The sequence below is a fragment of the Gallus gallus genome, chromosome 6 (assembly GCF_016699485.2).
Source record: "Gallus gallus isolate bGalGal1 chromosome 6, bGalGal1.mat.broiler.GRCg7b, whole genome shotgun sequence".
Lineage (NCBI taxonomy): Eukaryota > Metazoa > Chordata > Aves > Galliformes > Phasianidae > Gallus > Gallus gallus.
The window spans coordinates 18,523,416-18,546,945 of NC_052537.1; the positions used below are offsets into that span (position 1 = coordinate 18,523,416).

Below are 23,530 nucleotides of genomic sequence, written 5' to 3' on the forward strand. Positions count from 1 at the left end.
AGAGCCCAGTCTGGTTATGTCTCACAGGTCCCCCAGTTAAAGAAAAAAAAAAATGAAAGGAAGGTAGAGAAGCACGCAAAGTCACTGCTAAACTTCTATCAGCTAAAAGCTTTATGATACGATCTAATTACATGAGCAAACACACAAAGCTAAATGGTTGTCTACAGCGCCACGGAACACCGAGTGATATTCAGAAAACCAAACCATTTAGGTTTTAGTTTACACAGTAAACAGTAATTAATTCATAGCACAGCCTAATGCGGGATTCGGTAAAACCTGGTGACACAAATCAGCAAATAAAACTGTTAATTACAGACCTAACTGCTCTTAGGGCTGTACTACCGGTTGAAAAAGAAGAGTGCCTGTAATACAGTACTGTAGACCAGAACAAAACCGGAAGATTTCTGCCCCAAAAAACCCCTGTATGAGACATGATCAAAACAAGGTATAACAAAAATTATGAGAAACTATAACCATGGAACTTTCCAGAAAATACAGTGTCAGAATAACCTGTAAGTATGATTATACACCACGGGAAGTAATCGTGTGTATGCTAAAAGGGAGGGTCGCAACCAAGATCTGACTCAGTTGAGAACCCTCAGTAAAACTTGAGTTTGGTCACTCTAATGCACTACCAAAAAAATAACCGACAATTACACTTGAGCAATATCAGATTAAGTGATGACAGCTTATATTACTTTAATTCCACTTCCTATCAGAGATCTGCTGTACCTACAAAGGAACAACATGTCTGTCTTGAAGCTGCCGAGTCATAACTGCTGGGAAAACACTCCCACGTGTGCCCAGTTTCTTGGCCTTTTCCTTCAGCATCAAATACTGCGTTGGAGAGAACAAAAACTACATGCAGTCCTTCATTTCCAGTGCACCTTTATCTAAGAAGAAGAGGTCCAGAGATCACATACAGAACAACCACCTTACCATGACTGCCCAGAGGAATGAATGTGAAACCTGTATTCCAAGGACATCGCTCTCTGAAAATCCCAAAGGAAGAAACTGCCAGCAGACCACGTGGGAAGGATTTTCTCCAAGGGTGAGAGTTCTTCTCATTACTTCTCTTTGTTTCACTGATCTTCTTTCTGTTACCAGCCCAACCTGTACCTGCTGTGCTCATCAGATGCTACTGTTCGCAAAGCAGCATAGACAATTTTAACACCAAAACCAATGAAGTACTTCTGGAATCTAGTAAGAAAGGGACTGCGACATTTAAAGGTGTAGATGCAATGTAGAGATTCATACCGGAGCATCGTGAGCAACATAAACTTGTAAAGACTCCAGACAGGAGTAAGGCTCCAGCAGGTAAGGCTCCAAGTATTGCTTCCTGACGTAGCTACATGTTCATTAAAGGGTGTCTCATGCAAGTAACTACTGAATTTGCCTTTTGTACAGTATCAGCAGGAGGCGATAAAGGCTCCAGGTTAAAACCACAGTCATTGAATACCCATTTTGCCTTTGCTACCACATCCAGGATGTTTATTTTAAGTACAGTCTCGGTCACATTACTTCTAATGAAGTGTGGCAATTTTGCCACCAACTTCAGTAGCAACAGAGATGAGCCAGTGCTTCTGAAAACATAAAAAAACCCCCTCCTCCCCACTCCCAAGGCCCAAAGTTTAATTTAGGAACATGCTCTAAGATAGGCAGTCATTTTGTGCATCTATAAGATCAGAAGCCAGAATAAAATTTAATGTTTATTAGAATTTCTTGCAGTAACAGCATTCAACATCTTAACAAACCAAGCTGTGAAGTCTTAAAAAAAAAAAAATCTAGGATTACAAAAAAAGGTAAAATAAGTCGTTCCTTATATATCATCAAGTGGGATTTTCTATTTAAAAACAAATTTGTAATATAAACAGAATTATTTTAAGAAAATGTGATTAACATGATGTTATTTTCAGAATGGACACAGTGTATGAATACCGATCTGAATGGAATGGGGGGCAGAGTACACTACTGCCTTGCTCCAAACAGGCAGTCTGAAAAATGGGAAGGGAGGAGGATCTTCCCAGTGAAATAACTTAGATACCACGCAATGGACAAAAAATGCAAGACTACAGAAGACATTACATGACGCCCTCATTACAACACCCCCTCAGTCTGGTTATACTGTAAATTAAGTTAGTAAAGTGCATCTTTAAAAGACTTGTCTAGTGAAATACCTTCTCCAAATATAAAACACAACACAAGACGTGCAGTAACAGTTAAATCATAGTGTAAGTTTTTAAAAAGTAACTTTTCATTCACTAAAGAAGAAAAGTTGTAACTGCAGTAGTGTTCACATTATTCTTCGATAGGATGCATCCTTGTGTGCTTTTGATACTTGGCAAATCCTCAGATGTGGAGCATGGCAAAATTTTGCAGTTTAAGCAAGTGCTTCTCTCAATGAAAGACAACTCTTCAATGGCAGAATGGCCACATGCAGCACAACCACATTAGATTTTGGGAAGCTTTGGTGCACTAACGACGGGATTGGTCTCCTGTAAATACCTTCTCCCTGCACTCTTATAGTCGTAGGTGCAGGTGTGAGTCTCTGCATAGCGGTGAGTTGCACAGAAGTTGTTTCCACATCTGAAGAATCAAGAATATTAGAAGTTACAAGCTTTTAGAAGCTTTTAACTCTGACAAGCTGGGAATCCTTTGACTTAATCATGTCTTGTTTACTTGACATGATTGCTTGGATTCTAGCCATCTTTGACTGATAACATTAACTGGTAATCAAAATGACATTTTTTTTGTCACTGAATGCTGCAGTTTTGACCCAACACTCTCTTCAGCTGGGAATTTAAGCCATCTCAGTACTCCTGAAATCAGCTAGAAAGGATCACAAATACATAAGTTAAGAATGATGGGTTTTGATCTCTTTTATTTCATTTTAAAGATCTTACACAACATTAGTAGGTAGAATCCAGAGGACAAATCCATAGAACTAAAATAATGGCATCAGGTCTAAGCCACACCATACATTTCAATTAAAAAACGCCACATCATTGTAATCAGTAAAGTAACTACTTAGTTCAGCATGTGATTTCTGCCTGGCATAAAATGAAATTAGTTATTAACAATTTAGTCAGCTGTAGAGATGATAGATGGGCAAACTGCAGGAAACACAGACAGTCATATAGGAAGTTAAGTATGCTTATTTCCCGAATCAGTTGCAAATTCAATGAGTTAAAATTAGTATTTTCCCCTTGACAGCTCAACATGCTTACTGGGAAAAAAGAAAAAGGAAGCTATGCATGTACCTAATCTGAAAAAGTGCTTGGAGACCAATATTAGCATCACAGAAACACAGAACTGTTGGGGCTGGAAGGGACCTCTAGAGATCATCTAGTCCAATGCCCCTGCCAAAGCAGGCTCCCTAGACCAGGCTGCATAGGTAGGCATCCAGGTAGGTCTCAAATGTCTCCAGAGAAGGAGACTCCACTACATCTCTGGGCAGCCTGTTCCAGTGCTCTGTCACCCTTACTGTGAAGAAGTTCTTACCCACATTTATCACAACTTTCTGTGCTTCAGTTTGTGGCCATTTCCATCCTGTTGCTTAAAGCACTTGATTAAATTGCTTCTTGACTGCACAGCAACGGCATCATTTAAAAACAGAATGCTCTTTAAACAGATTGAGCATTACCATCTCATGACTGTACTCCTCTCCCTAACTATCTGGGTTCAGAACAAACTCTGCAGCCATTCCTGAGACTTTCCTGCCTAGTAACAGTTCTGTTCTCCTTTTGTTCCTCTGTAATCACCAGTGTGTATTCTCTATTAGGTTGATGTTCCATTCTAGTAAGAGGTCACACGGTTGGCGATGTACAATTTTTCCCCTTTTTCTGAGCTTCATTTCTAACCTTAAGCAAGCAGCTTAGTTACTTCTAGAAGAGCTTCCATCTCTTGACTCAGTAGAAAAATTGTGCAACAGCCAAAACATGTTTCAAAACTTCTTAGTGACTGAAGAGTCAGTAAGGAAGTAGTTTCTCTCCCTGAAACTTCCCATCAGAATTCCCCAGTGGCCAAAGTCTTGTTCATTTTACTGCTGACTGGCATGAACTCCAATCAACTTCAAACACAGCACTTAGTGCAGCAGCTTCTAGCCTTTGCTTGTTTACAGCAAATGATATCAAGAATATTTGGAGAAAAACACAACAGGGTTCTTTTTTTTGTTGTTGTTTTTTTTTTGTTTGTTTGTTTTAAAGTTCCTAGTCACCACCACCGAGTCTCATTATGCTGTCAGCAAGTTGTGACTTGCAGGACCAGCACTCTAGCATTCTGCTTTTGAAGTGCTTTAGGTGTTCAAAAATGACTGAATTTTTACAAGAAATATTACACGTGTAGGAATTAAAAAGCTGTCAAAGAGAAATTCTTAAGAAGCAAACAAACAATGCAGATGTGTTATAATAGGGCCAGAGCCGAGGGAGATTCTCTTAAATTGTAGCAGAAAAAAATGCTTTTCCTCAAGTTGCTCATGCTATAATTATTACTAATACACTTTGCAGAGCGTAAGTCTGTAGTAAGTCCACGTCAGTCTTCTCTATTACAAGATACCTTGCATTTCTTTATTTTCCTAGCAGAACATAATCCTCCACAGCAAAGCATGTACAATATTTCTGAACTTTATTTCTTGGAGTTTTGCTGATCTGAGAATTGAAACAACTCTTTCAACTTCTTTGAAAGTTGTCTTTTGACATGTTAGGTTTTAGTGAATGCAGCGCAGAAAACCTCTTGGTTATCCCACTTATTTACCTTAAACAGCCAGTTACACACCATGCCTACCTGCACTCATAGCTGGTTGCCAATCCAGTTTTCTTGCCACAGAGAAAGCAATACTTTGCAATTTTCTTTTTTGCTTGAATTGAGCCATTCACAGGTGGAAGATGGGTTGCTTCACCTGCTTTCAGAGGTAGAGAGACAGCGAAGACAATTTTACTTATTCCTGATCACAAACAAGTTGAAGTTAACTTCCAAAATCCAGATTTATTTTCCATTTCTTAGGATACCTCAAGTGGGACCCTCAAGCCCAAACAGAGAGTAAAAACACAGAAGACAAAACAGAGAACACATCTCAAGCCTACGAACACCTTTGGAAGGGGCAGTGCAATGCATGACTTTGATAGATTATTATTTTACATCTGTTAAAAATTCATATAACTAGTTACAGAAAAAAAAATCAAATTTACTAATGCTATTCCCAAATGCAAAATGAAAATACATAGTGCAATTGGAAAAGCACTACACAAGATGGCTTTTCAAGAATCAATTTAACATTCAGCTACACATCATATAGATATGCGATAGCTAATAACTCAAGTTTACCAAATAAATATAGCAGCATTTAACAATCTTGCCGGTACATAAAAACTGCAATAAAAGTACATGATTAACTATGTAGCTTCATAAGACACTTTGTGGATGTTCCTTAGACTTAAGTACTTGAAAACACATTTTACTTGCCTCGTAACTGGAAAGCACATAAAAGCAATCTTTTCTCTTTCTGCAGAAGCAAGCTTTTACTTACGCATGCTTACCATATGCTGGGATATAGAAAGCGAGCAACACATTCTCTCAAACACATTTCAGTGGTTGTATCACTATATTATCAGGGTGCTCTCCTGAAAACAATGACCTCATGAGCTGAGAAGTGGTCTTTCTGAAGTGCACTGCTAATCACAAGTTATTTCTCAGCTGAGATACTGTGGCTACATGCAATAGTTAACACCAGGTCATCACTATACGTTGAGGTCCTATCTACCAATCAGTGCTATCATCCTACCATCATCTAAGAACAGAAACATCCAGGCAATGTTTATCACTACCACCCATTTCATTATCTAAAAGCATACTATTCCAGAAGCATCAGTTAGCGTAGTTTGGGAAAAAGAGCTTGAAAACATTCCTCACTGTGAACCACACATAAACAGAAAAACAGTACATCAGCCCTTACAGTGGCTGTTGTAACACGAAATAACTGCATAAAATCAAGGCCTTAAATAAAATAGGAATCTGTCCTTTGGCTAGTTAAAGAACTGATCATTACCTTTCTCCCAAGGGGATGCATAATATGACACCCACTGTGTCTTTCTCATGTCTGAAACCTTTTGGAAAATACACCTTTGCTTGATATAACAAACCAAAGGAGTCTATTCATCACAGCTGCATCCAAAATGGAGTAAATGATAGAAAGGTAGGCTTCCCCATCATGCAGACTTGTCTCTGTTGCCATAGAGTTGTTATGGACAAATATTTATTAACATTCACTATCAAGTCTAAGCTGCACCCCAGTTGTGACAAGAAGGCACAAGCTAGTTTCACAGCTTTTGCCCTTACATCATTGCATAACTTTTTTCTGATGTTTTCTTCTAGCTCATTCTCTGTACTGAAACATAGCATTCTGGAACACATGCCCCTCTCTTTCCCTAAGATCATAAAGAGAGAAGAGAAAGCCTGCAAATTGCAACTCAAAGACATGAAGAAAAAAGTTGATTGTGCTGAGAATCTTTACCAAATGTGTTAGCTCACCATCTTCAGAAAAAACTGCAGTAAGTCAGACCTCTTGGAACTGCCTATGGGCCTTAGGCACTTTCTTTGGGCTTTTGGTTCAGCTCTGGGAATTATCAGACCATCACACCTTCACCACCTCAAGAAAGCAAGGTTCTCATTGACTAGGATGGTTTTCTTACCATCAAAACAAAGTCTGCAACACCTAAAGCCAATACTAATCTGTTGACACTATAAAATGAGCTGAAAACCGTTTTTTAGGAAGATATGGAAGCAAACCACTGTGTTTAGCCATTTTATATATGCACAGTGAGGAAGGAATAAAAGACAAAAAAAATCAAGATTTAGCAAGTATGTTATCTTTTCTTAAATGAGCATTTGAACACAGTCAGGACAATTATTGTCCTGGCCAAGCAAAGAGGCAGGAGATATATCTATCCCATGAATTGCTTTGCAGTCTAGGCTCACGATCATTCTTCTACTCTTTTCTTAGTGCATAGCCTGGCTGCTTCAGGCTAGAGACCAACTCACATGGTTTAAGAGCTTTTTAAGAGTGCTCCTCTAGACAAATACATTCCTCCTGAGAGAATTAATTACATCAAATATTCATATTTAGGTTAACAACACCCACTTTCAGTAGATGCCAAGCATTAAGAGTGCTACATTTACCTAGACTAGAGTAGGAAGATCAATGCTTGTCACAAAAACTAGAGGAAATCAGCGTGCTATCAGCGATCTTCAGCATCCATGTCCTCCTTGCTTTCCTTTTGCCAAATCTTTTTGGCTTAGGCTGCAGTCCTAAAGACAATGCTACTAATCAAAACAGTCCCTCTAATTCTAGTATACACAGAAGTATTCAGAGGACTAGTCTTTTGGAAACTTCAGAGTAGAAAATCGTATTTATACCTAAAGATTATGTGCAGGACTCATTCAGAGTCACAGTTTTATCTACCCAAGATCAGGATGATATTTGTATGTTAAAAGAATTGCTTAAAATATTAAAGGTTACAATACACTACAGAAATGTAACACAGCAAAAACTTTGAAGGATGTATACTTCACAAAGATATGATTTTTCTTCTCTAAACACGTGATAGACCAGGAAAGATTAAAGAGTCATCTTCAATTATTATTTAAGTTACATTACTTACCTACTCTTTTTCCTACAGCTGCATTACTTCCATTCATTCCAAGCCCATGCGCAGACTAAAAAAAAAAAAATTTCCACAAGGAAATTACTAGCAGATGGAAATTAAATGAAAGATTAGGCAGCCTGGTATCAGCCTGTTTGAAACCAATGTTGTAACAGAGTACCTACAAAAACAGTCCAAGACTTCTGTACAAAAAAAAAGTACACTATAAAGTGCCTTACTTAGAATGACTGACTTGAATTTTAATAGTCTCCCTGTATTTCACAACACACCAAAACAACACAGTACACTGGAGATCTGAAGCTAGGAACATATGGTACCATTCACAGGGAGAATTCTGGAATAAGTGCAATTAGTGAGGAGCAGAAATCAGATGACACTTCAAACAGTCATAATTCTATCATTACAATAACTAATAGTTTCAACTGTGAACTAAACAACCAATTACTTCTAGGACCCATTTAGATAAACACACAGCTAAGATACAAAAAGGAATTTAGAAAATAGATGCAGACAGAAACAAGTTAAGAGCTTTCATAATGTCAGTGCCGGAAAGACAGGAAAAATCCAATTTCTCTGGAAGTATTAGTACTCACTAGGATATATTCAGCAGCTTCATTTGGAGGAGCAGTTTTCCTAAAGCTTTCTTCATGAAAACTCTGAAGGTTTGCAGGTAGTGCAATACCAGAAGTCCGAAACCTGCCAGTCCCACAAGAACTCTGTAAACTTTCCCTGCTTGCACTTCGGGCCAGCGAAGCCAGAAATCCTAAGTTATTTACAGAACTCGCAGGTTCTTTGGATGCCTTGTTAGCCACATCTGTAATGTCTCTAGTTTCTGCTTTAGCAATTCTATCAGGCCTTTTGCTAAGCGAATCTAGTTTCATGCTATGAAATCTAGCAGTCCTAGAAAAAGAGGAATCTGCTATACTATGGAATTCCAAAGATCGGAGCGTGTCTGGTGAGGCGGTAGATCTCAAGTTACAAGACTCAAAGCACTTGGGCTGTGTTTGTGGTTTCAGAGAACCATGATGTGCCACTTGTGATGAATACCAAAGAGGTGACAAAAGCATACTTTTCTGAGGACTTAATTGACGAGTACTGAGAAGTCCAGTTCCCATCGCTGCAGTGCTCAGTACTTTACTTATAGGTTTTTTGTGCTGTTCTATAACCTTAGATTCTTCATTTCCATCAGAGAGTTCAAGTTCTGGGTTCACCTTCCCTGTGTCATATATCTCGCTACACTGTTCAGTGGTGTTTGCTTCTGTAAACAAAGCAAAAGTATCTGTTTCCGACAGAAGTTTTTCTTCTGTTCCATACAGTTCTACATTTGTTAGATTTGGATACAAAACAGAATCTTCCTCAGTTGCCGAAGTCGCATTTTCAGACACTTCTTCCAAATTCGCAGGCAGAGATGAAACAGGAGTCAAAATAGTATTTGTAGGTACTTTTGCATTTTCTAGTTCAACACGAGATATTTTCGGTGGTAGCCTGATGCTACTAACTGACTGAGACCAAGAATTGCTCTGCCAAGTGTCGTCTTCCTTAAGAAAGTCATTAGCCGGGGACGGCATTGTTCTACCAGTAGTGGCCAAAGAAGCCAATGCTGTAAGTGCGTTTTGGGAAGACTCTGAAGGATATGAATTCCCAGAAGGAGGTAGGCAGGACTGTCCGATATGAGGGAGCACTCTCAAAAACCGGTGACGAGCAGCCACTGAGCCATTGGATGGTCGAGGAGCTGTTGGAGGACGAGGTTTCACCTTGACAGTTTTTTTAGGCTATTAAAAACAAACAAACAGGCAAAAACAAAACCAACAACAGTTAGTATCTGAATTATGGAGGCAATCAGAGACCTGGCTGAGATCATATTCTGAGGAATTCTGACAGCATAAGGCCAGAAAACACCCATCATATCATTCAAACTACTCTCTCACCTGCTACTAACTACCTAGACTACACACAAACATCAGTATAGCAAGAACAAAAAAGGCCATATGTCAGAGCCATAAGAAAAGGGAAGTTTTATAAGCAAATATATTTTCTTTTAATAAGTGAAGTTATCCACAGAGTCTCAGACAAAAAAAAAAAAAAAGAAAGGAAAGGTATATCTTCATTTTACATCTAGGGAACTAATTAATTTTAAATAATTAAATAATTTTACTAATCCAGATCTCCTGAATACCAGCCTGATCTGCTAGGCAATCTTGTTCTCATATTTAACTCTACAGGACTCTTAGTTACAGTAATTCTTATTTGGAATTAGAAATATGTTCCAATTAAGTTAAACATGGCTCTTTCTCTACTGGAAGAGTGCTGGAAAACAACATTACCTAAAGTATCAGAAGAAAAACAAAACAACCACCACAAAAACAACATAAATACATCCAGGACAAGCAGTGAATTCTTCGAATACTGAAAGGTAGATCCAAGGGAAGCTGATGCCCCAGGGAAGAACATTTACGTGTTACTGTTCATTTTTTTTAAAACAACAGATAATAAATCATATACCCTTTATCACTCTACTTCCACAGACAGCAAAGTATCTAATCTGTTTTTCTAAAAAGCCCATACTGGCTGAGTGCAAACTATTTGATCATAGAAGAATTTAAGTCACACTTTCACCTTTTTACTTAAATTCATGTTCTCCATCTTCGCCTTGAGTAGTTTCATTTTATTCATAGTAATTGAATTTTCAATAATCTGTTGGCCAGAAGGTGATGCCTCTGTCTCATCTTCATCATCAGCGTATAAGTTATAAACTGAACCACCACTGAAAATAATAAAAGAAACTTTGTTTTCACCTCTAACCAACTTAATTGTTTCCAATGTATTCTCACAACTAGAAAGTCAAATCCGCAGTTGATCTGTTGACAAAGCATTATGAAAAACTATGCAAAAACATTTCAAACCCATTATTTTAGAACATAAGCATTCCTTATTAGAGTGCTCACAAAAATGATGACGCTGAAACCAGTACACAGTCCCACTTCTGGGAAGTTGTTATACCATATACAGATGGTTTACACTCACTATATATTTTTCCCCACAGAGGCAATATCCAGTTCCACAAGTGTCTCCTGAAGGTATGGCCAGAGCTGTTAACAGTGTGACTCAGACAACAAGCTGATCAGTTTTCCAATTAACCAGACACTGGCATGGAAGGAAAGTCCAAATTTCTATCCATCCTGAGGGGTGTTCTCACCATAAATGGAAATGGAGGGGTCACCCATGTGGATGTGATACTCTATTTCTCCTTTTCAAAATAAAAAAAAAATAAAAAAGGATCAGTTTAGGTTTCTAAAGAGTCTCACATTCGGAAAAAAATATACAGATTAGAATTGCTAGAGTTTAATTCAGTAGTTACTGGAAGTTCACGCTGTATTTTTCCCATTTGTATTCCAACAGAATGCAAAAATTCAACATTTCATTAATAGGAAGCATTATTTTTCCTAGGAAAATTATTTTCCTAGGAAGCATTAGTCACTAACACATATCCAACATTTGACAGATAAATAAAAGAATCATTATGAGTGTCTGTTCATTACAAACTGATGCCTTTTCAATCTCATACATAATACTTTTTAAAGAGTGTTTTAATTCTTCCATTAGGCTGTCAACATCTAGAAATTGTGACAATCTGGTGAGTCCCTTGTGTTCATAAGAATGCTTTATTCTATCAAACAAAAATTTCTTCTCTCCAAAAGAGACCAAGAAACAACTAAAGGGCAAGTCAGTACCAAAACCCAGTACCAAAGCTGGCACCTTTTCTGACTCTTGTAAATCTGAATTTAGTAAAGAGCCATTGTTTTTGTACTGACTTTTCCAATCCTTTTCCTAAAACGTAGCAAAATTCACAAAGTGACACAGCCGGGAGACAGAACTTTAAGAGCAGATTCAAAACAAGTCAGAAGAATAGTCCAGTCATTTCTTACCAGACACTGAACAGCTGTGTACAGGGATGGTCGGCACGCACATTACATACCTCTCCTGGTAAAGATTCAACACTACATAATCATCTCAGAATTTTAAATCTGCAAAGATTTAAGTCATCAACTCAAAACCATTCTCTGAACTTTCTCAACTTCCTCTGAACTTCCTGAACTCCTTCAAGGTAAGCATAGAAAGAAGAGGAATGTAACAGTCCCATGCTTCACCTCCCCCCTTGCTAAGTAAAAAGAGTTGTTTTTTTTTTTCTTCTCCTCCATTTTCTGACTAAATAGAGACAAAAAAAGCCCACCAAAAACCAAACCAAAACAAAAGACTAATACAGGAGTTTTTCCTTTAATGGGAACATAAAGCTATAAAAGTGGGACGGGGAGATTTGTTCTTCATTATACTTCAAGCCCATTTTTCAACTGACTTTTTCCATTGGTGTCAACATCCTTGAGTTTTTGCTTACAAAATGTGTGCTTCAAAGATGATCAGTATATTGTTAAAACACTGTCAGCTCTCCTCCACAACTTCAGGTATTTTCTTTTAATACCAGAGACAACTACCATGCTTACACTTTGACAAGTCTTAACAATTAAATGCAGGTAAAGCAAAGCAATCTGAAGAGCAATTAAACAAAACCTAAAACAATGCCTTATTTCTAAACTGCAGCCACTAAATATTCAAATGTGAGAAATGCAACCTTGGTTTCACTTTGCAAACAGTGAAAAGAATAGCTAACTCAAACAGTGCAAACCTTAGTCTTGGAGAAAATGCAGCTTGTCTTTACAACAGTACAACTTTTTTTTTTTTAAACAAAAGTACAAATATTAATTTTTTAAGAGGATTAAAAAGCCTACCCCAAAGCACCAGTAAAGACAAAGTAATATTTTTTCTAATATACACTTCAGCAATTTTGATAGTGTCAGAAAAAGAGTCAGACCAGAAGTCTGTTTACTATGAAATAGTAGCTGAATTGACAGTCTAACTCCTTTGTTAATATCACTACTTTGATTCTAAGATAAGTCTGGTGTTTCAACATTAGCTAAACCGAGGTCAAGTTACGTTCAAAGGTCGGCTCTATTAATAATTATTTCAGTTTTCTTTTTTTTTCTAAAAAGAATGAAAAAAATAAAAAGTTTCTCTAAAACTTGAGGCAAACTGTTTACATTGACAATCATTTATCTTCCTGCCTAATCACTTGCACAAGTCATTTCCATATAGAAAAGAAGATTTACACTGAAGACAAATTTTTGTAAGACTAAACAAATGCCTTTAAGTGTAAAAGAAAAACTGTAGTAACTGTAAAAAAACTGTAGTCGGTTTTTTTTTTTTTTTTAATTAATGGAAGCTTTTAATATCCTTATTGCCAGGTTGATTCTCTCTTGTGTAAAACTGCCTTTGACAAAGGGGGCTAGAACGTCAAGAACTGCCTCAAGTACACGGTCAGCATTATCTCACTTTACTGACACACAAAGATAGACAACAGTCAGCATGATCATTGACCACAGAGCCATACTGTGTAGTCAGGTCAACCACTCAGAGCATTTTGGCAGCCCTTTGTGCACAATTATTCCAATATTCCGAGATATTCTTTTGACAAATAAAATTGAAAGTAACATTATTCTTCAAGATGAGGATGCCACATAAAAATTAAAAACAACTTTACCTCAACGATTCAGACAAGGGGGTCAAAGTACCATCTCCTCGGTCTACTACACGGAAGAAATTCAACTGATCTCCTTCTCGATATACTAAGAAGGTAACTTGTTTGTTAGATGGTCCTTTCTCCCAGATCTCATCTCTGCTGGGATCCATGTATTCAGCTATTTCCCTTATAGGGTCTTCTACAGGAACTATGAAGAGAAAAAAAAAATCTAGAATAAAACCAAACGATTTCAACTTCTGGCAATCACACTGTATTTTCAGACCATGCCTAAATACAAGTACAATACAGAAGCTTTTCCAGCAAGTCCATCGACTGGAAGACAACACCAAAGATTCAAACAGTCTCTTTTAAACTTTCTTGCTGTTCTGCAAATAGCACTCTATAGATTCAAGTCATATGCTTAAATATGCCAGATTTACAACTCTACATTTCAGTGAATTCTTTATTAGCAAGCAAAGTCTAAGAAACAACAGGTTTTGGAAATAAACTAGTTGAGATGTTAACTACTATATGTCTACTGTTTAAATAATCTATCCTCTGAAAACCTGTTTGTTCACTAATGATAATTTAAAATCCATTCCAGAGGTACTCTTTAGAGTTTAGGTACTCTAAACTGCTCCACTCTCAGATTTTCTGACAGATACAAGAAGAAAAAAAAAAGTTAACCAATAAAAATAATTTTTAAATGTTTTAGAGGTGAGTGAGAAGAATGGGTCCAAAATAAAATTACTGGAGTAACTTTTTTTTTTGTTTTTTTAAAACAGCCTCAATTTGGGTAATTCTATCACTACAGAAACAGAAGAAAAATGTAGTTTCGTTCAATTTTAAATGGTAAAAAGTAACACCCTAGCTGTGTTTCTTCCATTAAGGCAGCAGACCCCTGGATTCTTTTACTAAGAGCACTCAGTACGGCAATCAGGAGATCCTTCAGGAGGAACAGCTAAATGTGTACAGAAAACTTGTCGTAGCTCAAATCACCCAACTGTCAGCTGCTGCCAGGTGACAATCAGGCCTCTTAAGGTACTGAATTCTTTTAGAACAAAGACTAACATAATTCTCCCACAGTAATACAACCTAAAATGTTAATTCAGTTAAGCTTACAATGCAAATACACCTTGTTTTACAAAAAGTATCTCTGGTAAACTATACTTAGAACAGCATTACAACTGAGGCTTCATTACATAAAAGCACTCAAATGTTAGGTGCAATGTTTTCATCACCTCTGAGAGCTCAGTTCAGTTTACAATTGGAATTCACAGCGTAAAAGACACGCTGAGCGTTTTCCCAGTGAAAATTATTAATGGGTTTCTCCACTTTCGTTCCTGTATGGATGATCACATAACCAAAGCTAAAGCAATACCCATTTCTTATTAAGCAATGACATTACAGTAGCGCTGCTTTCTTTCCTGAAGAATTGTTGACTTTAAGACTTGATGATGCTGTACAAAGATACTCCTTAACTAAGGGCAAACAAAATTAAAAGAGATGTGCATTTGTTACACTAAGGAAAAAAAAACAGACAGATACTTTTACCAAGTATTTTCCAATTAATTGGGAACTGAAGTCTGCTTGCCTGAAATAGTTAAGAGTAGCTGTTCACAGATTTTATTTGCTACATTAAGCCATTATAACAAAGTTAGCACCTACCTCTTCTAGTGTTAATAGGTCCACCTCGCATAGCCAGAACTAACTTCAGAGTGCAGCCTTCTGAAATGCTGTAAATAACAATAAATGAATTTTTGTAGCCTTCTCTATTGTCTATGCTAATAATCACTTAGAAACATTCATCACAATTCTATTCTATACTTACTTATAATCATTCAAACAATAGTCATCTTTCAGTTCCACATTATTCCAAATTAAGTGCTGCTGAGAGATAGGAATACCTAATGGGAGAAAAAAAGATTAAATTTGATGAGAGGGCTTTTGGGGAGTTTTGCTTTTTGAAGAATGTGGGTGTACAAGGATAAGAGATATGAAAGGAGATCACAAGAGAAGGAAGCAAGCAGGACAAGGACAGATACTTGAGCAGCCCTCAGTCATGATACCCAACCTACTGAATAGTTATTATGAATGAAGGCAATGTTTCCAGCAGGCCTGCGCTCACGCAAGGTGCTCAACCTCTTGGTTCAGGGTTGTGATCAATGGTTCTGTGTCAGGGTGGAGGCCAGTCACAAGTGGTGTCCCTCAGGGGTCGGTCTTCGGCCTGGCGCTCTCCAACATCTTCATCAATGACATAGACAATGTCATCAAGTGCACCCTCAGCAAGTTTGCAGATGACACCAAGCTGAGCAGTGCAGTCGATACACTGGAAGGAACAGAAGCCATCCAGAGGGACCTAGACAGGCTGGAGAAGTGGGCCCATGAAAACCTACTGAGGTTCAATTAGGCTAAGTGCTGGACATGAGCCAGCAGTGTGTGCTTGCAGCCCAGAAGGCCAACTGTGTTTGGGCTGTATTAAAAAAGGGGTGGTCAGCAGGGACATGGAGGTGATTGCCCCCCCCACTCAGCTCTTGTGAGGCTCCATCTGGAGTACTGCACCCAGGCCTGGAGACCCCAGTACAGGAAGGATGTGGAGCTCTTCAAGCGGGTCCAGAGGAGGGTCACAAAGATGATCAGAGGGCTGGAGCACCTCTCCTATGAAGAAAGGTTGAGGGAACTGGGCTTGTGTAGCTTGGAGAAGAGAAGGCTCTGGGGAGACCTCATTGTGGCCTTCCAGTACTTGCAGGGAGCATATAGACAGGAGGTGGAATGGCTGTTTATGAGGGTGGATAGTGATAGAACTGAGGGGGAATGGTTTTAAACTGAGACAGGGGAGGTTTAGGTTAGATATTAGGAGGAAGTTTTTCCAGACAGAGGGTGGTGACGCACTGGAACAGGTGCCCAAGGAGGTTGTGGGTGCCCCATCTCTGGATTCATCCAAGGCCACGCTGGATGTGGCTCTGGGCAGCCTGGTCTAGTGGTTGGCAACCCTGCACATAGCAGGGGGGTTGAAATGAGATGATCATTGTGGTCCTTTTCAACCCAGGCCATTCTGTGATTCTATGATTCAGTAGGTCTGTAAAAGCATTCAGTTGCTTCACACTTTGTAGAATACATGCTCTTTTCTAGTCATCAGTAGAGGGAAGGTTGTTTTTTTTCCCCCTCTTATCTGTACCTCCGCGCTTTCTGTCTACTGACACGAAAAACAGGATAAAACTAACTACAGAGGTACTGAATTATTTATTACAGATGAATTCTGTGATATTCTGTGTTACTCACAGCTAAGATGAGGTTGCATTAGAGTAACTGGTGACAGCTCTCTTACAGTGCTAACAACTATAAAGATGTTTTATCGTCACTTGATAGGGAAACCAGAAGCTCATAAGTACAATACAATGAAATTCCTCCTGCAAACTTTTCCCTTCTTTAGGTGTTCTTCTAGACCATCAGAATGCTTTAATACTATTGTCTAGCAACACTCATTTTTCAACTCAAGTTCTGGCACAGATTTAGTACTGTTTTTTTGTTAAAAGAAATAACAAACAAGTACTTGGCACACTTACTTAACAGCCAGTCTACATGAAGATCACCTTTGTTTCTTTTTGCCTGCACAACCAATTCATTTAGATATAGGCATGAAACATGTTGAAGAGAGTAAGCATAAGCTGGTACGGCCTGAGGTCTTCATACATTTCTTATAGAATGCTACCTCCTTCCAACTTTTGGATAGTACAAGTCAGGACAGTTAAGAGAGGATGACATCTCTGGCCACCAGAAACAGTGAGGCTACTGGGGAGATGAACAGCTTTCTTTTCTGCCTTTGAAAATAAATAAATCTTTCCATAAGCATCAAAAGGAAGTACTTCTGTTGAATGTACCCGGTGAAATCAGTATTTAAGATTCCACAGTGCACTCCTGAAATTCCTGATTAAAAAGAAACCCATGGAGGCCAAGAACTACTTGCTGAAAAAGGTCTAAACGCTGTTCCTTAGATTAGAAAGCAAAACCTATAAATATATTCTCCAAAAGGTTAAAGCAACCTGATTGCATATTTTCATTCTTGGTCACTTTAGTGTCAGATCAGGTCATTTGTTGCTCATTTACACGCTCAGATATTTAAAAGGAGGTATAACTAGCTATACCACACAGATTTCTAAAAATACATCTGGTGAGAGGGGAATGCAAAGATCAGAGTCTTTCAGTTGTTTTGGCACCAGCACTCAGCTTCTCAAGGCTTGTGACAGTGTTTGGCAAGTTGGGGCAGAAAGTCAATAAAGCAGCCCCTTCTTAAGCTGGAGAAAGGGCATGAAGCCACCAACACTCATCAACAGCAAAGAGGAAAATGGGGCCAAATTCTGTCAAAAGCCCAAGTAGATTCAACAAGCTAAGCAGATGCTCCCATGTAGAAGACTGATTACATTTTGGTGGAACTATCATTGCTTTTTTTAACGCTTCAGAGCAGATGACAATTTGCTTCTTCCACTACAGCTTTTCTTTTATGAATGACCAACACAACTCTGCTGCACTTGGAAGGTAGTCAGAACAAGTCCTTTATTATCTGAAGTACACAAGCCATTTATGAGACCAGATGTACTCACACAGTAGACCAACATAATAGCTATTATCCTGCCAGCTATTTAATAACTGGCTACTGGTTAAGTTTCAAATCTACAGCACAAGCAAAACGAGAATGAGCCAGCAAGAGCCAGCAAGTCTGCAGTCAAGTCCTTTCCTTTGTTGTTTTGGAGTCTCCTGATCACAAACAGTCATTACGGTCTGCATTTGTTATGGTTTCAGCAGCCTCCAAGGACCAATTTCCAATTACTCTGATAAACTGAGAGAGCGTTAAAATGGCTGGCTACCAACTAGCAGCACTGCTGTGAAGCATGCTTTTGTTCATTTAACAATGACAATGTATTTTTGATCAACTGAACAGATAAAAACACTATACTCCGGTATAATGGGAAATAGACAAGTATTTATTGTTAATTCCCTTTCATGCTGCTTTCTAAGAATTCTGCATGTATACACAAATTAAATGCTATATGGTTTATAGGTTTTTATGTGCAAGAAGCTAAGCACCAGCTGACTGTGGATGCCCCATCCCTGGATGCATTCAAGGCCACGCTGGATGTGGCTCTGGGCAGCCTGGTCTAGTGGTATGTGATCCCGCACATAGCAGGGGGATTGAAACTAGATGATCACTATGGTCCTTTTTAACCTAGGGAATTCTATGATTCTTTGATTATAGCAAATCTTCCTTAAAAAGACATCTGCATGTGGGTTCAGTACATAGAATTGGCAACAATAACGAGAACTACAAGATACTCATCTACTATCCCCTCCTCCTTAAGCAGCGCATGACTGCATCGCTGCTCTGCTGTAAGTCAGTACTAAGAAGAGAGGAAAATAGGGCAATGAGCAAAAGCTCAGTGCTCAAAAGCAAGTGGGCAAGCCAGGTGATGCTGTAGGAAGACAGAAGTTTCTTCAGCCTGTCAACGCATCTGTAGCCATTTCAACAAACAAGATGACCTATTAAAATAGTGACAATGGGGGCATGGAAAAGGGAAGGAGGGATTTGATGCTGCCTCTGAATCAGCCATTCAAGACACACTCTTAGAGTTCACTTCCTTACTCTTTCTGGCACAGAAAGGAGGCTCAAAAAACTGATGCGGTTTGACCCTAAAAAAGCCCTACAGATTTTAAAGCATCCTTTATTTTATGTGGTAGGTAGGATGTTACTATGTTTAGGAAGACAAATATTTTAAACTCAAAGTTCAAACGCAATGTACTCATCTTTCATCCCATGTTCAAATTGTTGCAGAGTTCCTTAACATTTACTTTTTGCTCCTGCTTACAGAGGAGGGGCTGACAGCCTCCATTCTGCCCCCTGAACTGCCTACACTAGGGAAGAGCTGCAAAGGTTCACACCAACTTACAGCATCGGGTGATGTTTCCGTAACAATCAAAGTCACCAGTCTTCATTTATATGATAGTAACCTACATTAGTGTACATAGTTTTGTGTATTATCTACAATTCTTTTACAGACCAAACAATTAATTACTACAAAGAGTGCACCGTCTGAACGTTCCTTCTATAAACCTAAATATAATAAGACGTGGTTCTGAGTGAACAATACTAAACCTCGCCCAGCCCAACAGCCACAAAGACTTGTGCAATGGAGGAAGCAAGAAGATCTCTTGAGGACATGGCCAATGTTTATCCTTTAAAATAAATGCTAGTTGCTCTTTTAGTGAAATCCTGCTATTTTTAAGCACCAGCAATGTGTTAAACCTCAGTCCTTTACATCATTTTGAAACTTAGGTACCGTCCTACCCCCGACCATCAACACGTGGTCTGACTTGAAGATCTAAATATCCGTAAGTAAGCCAAAGAGACAACACCACAAACAGCTGCTGGCTGAGAGTATTCTGGCTTTTACACTACCAGCAGAGACAAAGGGAGATAGTTCTTCTCCAGCGTAACACTTAAAGCTCCTTCAGTGAATCCGACGCTAGAGATAATTTATCTGAAGCGGATGCAAAGCCATTATTAGAACAAATTGAAGTTTTGATAGTGCGTGCTTGCTTTACGTGGGACATGTTTCAGACACATGCCTGGATCTGATCCAAAAACACAGCCAACTCCAATTTACAAGCTGACGTGCACAGAAATTTTAGATGTGCTAGAATCCATTAATGCATTTTAATCCACATTCACTGATTAAAGCTAACTAGAATGAGGCAGCTGAGATCCGGAGCTCTTTTTAGTAGGGTACCAACGTCTATTGCAGCTGTCTAAACAAACCCTTTACACATCAGCTTGCTAAAGAGGTACCAAGATGACAAACAGTATCAGAAGTATTTCAGAATCCCTTACATGTCATCCATGCTATCCCTTCTTATTACAGTCGACAGCTATTGACAGTCTAGTTTTTGACAGAAGTTACTTATTGACTTAGCTTTTACTATTAGCCTCTTAGAACTGGAGGGGCTGATGACAATTTACCAAATCTGTTAAATTCTGATATGATTCTAGATTTTGTACTTGGAGATGTCAGGTAGCAAAACAAATCATTTTTCCATATCTTACTTTTGTATTCTTATGTACCATCATCCTCAATGCATGCATCAGCCTACTGAGACAACACACCCTCTGAGGGACCTGTAGAGTCTCCTAGCAGCGTAGGAGCATTCTCCAGACACATACGCTGCTTAACCAGGAGTTGTTCACACTCCATGGAAGTTGAAATGATACAATAATAAAAAAACAAAAAATAGCTGCTGAAAAAAACAAAAAAAAAACAAAAAAACACCAACTTTCTGCTTCCCATGCCAGACCATAACCACAAAATTACTTTACAATTCTCCCTCCACCTCAGTGATTCATTGCCTGAACTTTTGCTTTACAACAGAAACTTCATTGCTGAAAAGCTGATGTTCTCTCCTTTTGTTTATTTTTTGTTTGTTTTTCAAAACATATGATAGTAGCCTGGACTGCAGCACAAAACTGATTTGTCATTGTGTCTGTCCCCTATGCACTTGCATACATAACCAGTTTCCTCTACCCCCTCTGCAACTCATATTGACTAGGAAGTTACAGATCTTTTAACTACGTTCTGGGTACTAAAGCATCTGATTGTAAGAACCAAATTATTAAGTGAATACAGCGAGCACCTAAATCATCACTGTCATAGAATGTACAACATACAAGACCAATTTCTGGTAAGTGCTGCACTCTTCTTATAAGAAATTATGACACCTTTAAGTTGGGCATAACCAGCCTACAACAATAGGCTGTAAATATAATTCAGTGTGCCGAGCTGCAGTCTTCTATTATGGACAAGAAATTCAAGTTTTTCTTCCTCGCATTTTCCACTGGTCTCTTCATGCACCCTTTAAAGCCCTTGCCTTCATCTGTAGTGTCTCAACAGTCTGCCTTCTTATCTGCTCACACCTTTTTTTATCACTATAATCTTCAAAGAAGTTAAATAAATAAATAAATCATTTGCACATTTCACCTCTAGCCTCCAGAAGCTCCTCAACACATACTCTGACTCATGTTTAATTAACATCTACTACAGGCAACAAAACAATGTCCACGTAGCTACACTAATTCAGCTACGGTGATGTAAATCTCTAGTTACGTGCATGGCGGAGCTTCTCGTATGTAACCCTATTAGCCAAAAGGCATCCTTATTGCTATGACCTCACTAGCCAAAAGTCACCCTTATTGTCGCAATGCTTCTGCTTTACCTCATTAGCATGGATTTCCATAAAGAGAGAAGAGTATCCTCGATTCAAGCATCACATTACATCTCCCAGGTGGGTTATACGCAGGCAGACGAATGAAAAACGTGGACAGGTATACAGGGGAAAGAGGATCTCTTGTCTTGAAATTAGAAACTGCTGTACTGTCAGTTTATGCAGCTACACAGTTCTGTAAGGACTATGAAGTGCAAGCATGTAATACTGCAAAGCAGCAAGAGTACTGATACAGAGGTATTTCGAATTGCATTCTTCCATGCAGGAAGGGGAGAGGGAACTGACCCAGCGCACATTTTCCCCTTCCATTAGCATCACACCAACCTCGTAAATTAAAGGTTATCACTTTGCAAAGTTCATCGCATTGCAAAGCAGCACTTCAGCCAGACTGCCACCACCACAAAAGCTCTCACCTACTCAGAACTCCCACCAGCAGCCTCATGCTGTCCTTGCAGCTGGCCTGCGCAGCAGTTACCCTTTTGACTGTGGTATCAGACAAATGGAACTGCCATAACCCAACCAACCTAAGAGGAAACAGCTGCAGCACCCAGACTGAAGTGAGCTCAGAGCCGCAATACAAACATACTGCAAGACTCCTGACAGCCCCTGCTTTGAGAACCCTCACCGACTAACAAGGGACTTCTATGTCAGACAACACGCTGAACGCCAAAAAGGTTATCCCATACAATTAAGAAAATTAGTGATTTGCCACAGATATCTTACAAATTATCACTGACACACACATTAGAAAAAAAAGAATAAGAAAAAAACCATTCCAGTGAAGCCTATGATACAAACTGATAGGAAAAATAAAGAAAAAACAACCCCAGAACCTAACCCACAAGTTGAACATCCAGCTTACACGTACAACTGAACGAGTAATCTGTGAAACAAGACTTCCTCTGAAGTGATGGAGTTTAAGCTGAAACAAAAGAGAACGGTACCTTCCAGCCTCTGAATCTTTGCTTTCACGGAAATCACAGTCTCAAAGGGCGAAACGCGCAGCTCGAAGCACGTTCCTGTGAGCGTTTCAATGAAGAGCTCCATGGTTTCATAGAAGGGAAGTTTGTAGTGAAAAGGCCCCATGTTATCCTCATTGAAGAAAGGAGGCTCCTTCTTGTTGGCCATGACAAAGGACTCACAACTCGGTAGGAAGCTCTGCCAGAAAGCCGCGTCCTGCTCCCAGCCCTGGGGACAGGTGTGGTGTATCGCTGCTCATGTTGGGAACGGCCACCTATAAAGCAAACAAGCACAGCCTAACAACGTCTGGGTACAGCCGTTCCCATTTATTTCAAAAGAAAAACAAAACAGCAGATAACAGCTGGGAAATTAGCATCTAGGTCGCGCAGGGAACCGCGTCTGCTCCAGGACTCCGGCGTCAGGCAGCATTTCAGGATCTTTTGCTACCCGCTCGTTTACGGTTTGCTCTCCCGAACGCCCGGACAGCCCGACCCCTCGCAGCCCAACCGCACGGAGTGGGCTCAGCGCCGGGGGAACCGCGGCACTCGTCCGGGCCCGGAGGCCCCGCGGCGGGGCGGGGGAGCGGGGCTCTCGCAGACAAAGAAGAGGGAGCAGCTGCCCGCCGCTGTCCGCCGCCGCCCCCGCGCCTCAGGGCGGCCTCACCACGCCCGCCCCCGGGGGACACGTACTCCCTTTCACCGCAGCGCTCCAGGGGGACCGGAGGAGGGAAGGCAGAAGAGCGGCACCCGCGCAGCGGAGACGGAGGGCAGGGTGCCAACCTACCTGCCGCCGCCGGGCCCGCTCGGGGGCTACGGGGAGACGGGAGGAGGCGCGGCGTGGCCCTCCTCCGCCCGGCGTACCTCGTGCAGCGGGGGGAGGAGCCGCCGCCGGCGGGAGGGGGCAGCGGAGACCTCCCGCACCGCCGCTCGCAGCCCGACAGCCTCCGCGCCTATCTCGCCTTTATGACATCCCCGGCGGGAGTTCTCCCACGGACCAATGAAGCGGCCGGGCCCGACGGCTCGGCCAATCAACTCCCTTGGGGGGCGGGGCTCGCGGCGCCGTCAGGGCTGGT

The 23,530-nt window shown here is 40.0% G+C and overlaps 1 protein-coding gene across 6 annotated transcripts; it reads right to left on the reverse strand.

The window, feature by feature from the left end:
• Nucleotides 1–1,696: 1,696 nt before the first annotated feature.
• Nucleotides 1,697–23,409, reverse strand: ZFAND4 (zinc finger AN1-type containing 4). 6 transcript variants are annotated; one of them, XM_046943084.1, is made up of 10 exons: nucleotides 23,319–23,409; nucleotides 22,443–22,732; nucleotides 15,062–15,137; nucleotides 14,899–14,966; nucleotides 13,252–13,438; nucleotides 10,275–10,422; nucleotides 8,252–9,430; nucleotides 7,656–7,710; nucleotides 4,783–4,900; nucleotides 1,697–2,586 (listed from the first exon to the last, which is right to left on the reverse strand). In XM_046943084.1, exons 2-10 carry the CDS (start codon nucleotides 22,624–22,626, stop codon nucleotides 2,451–2,453), a joined length of 2,151 nt encoding a protein of 716 aa, XP_046799040.1. In that variant the 5' UTR covers nucleotides 22,627–22,732; nucleotides 23,319–23,409; the 3' UTR covers nucleotides 1,697–2,450. The 6 variants fall into 6 exon arrangements, with proteins under 6 accessions (XP_046799040.1, XP_015143932.2, XP_015143931.2 ...); XM_015288446.4 differs by having other exon boundaries at nucleotides 4,783–4,897; nucleotides 23,242–23,409; XM_015288445.4 differs by having other exon boundaries at nucleotides 23,242–23,409.
• Between the last annotated feature and the right edge of the window lie 121 nt (nucleotides 23,410–23,530).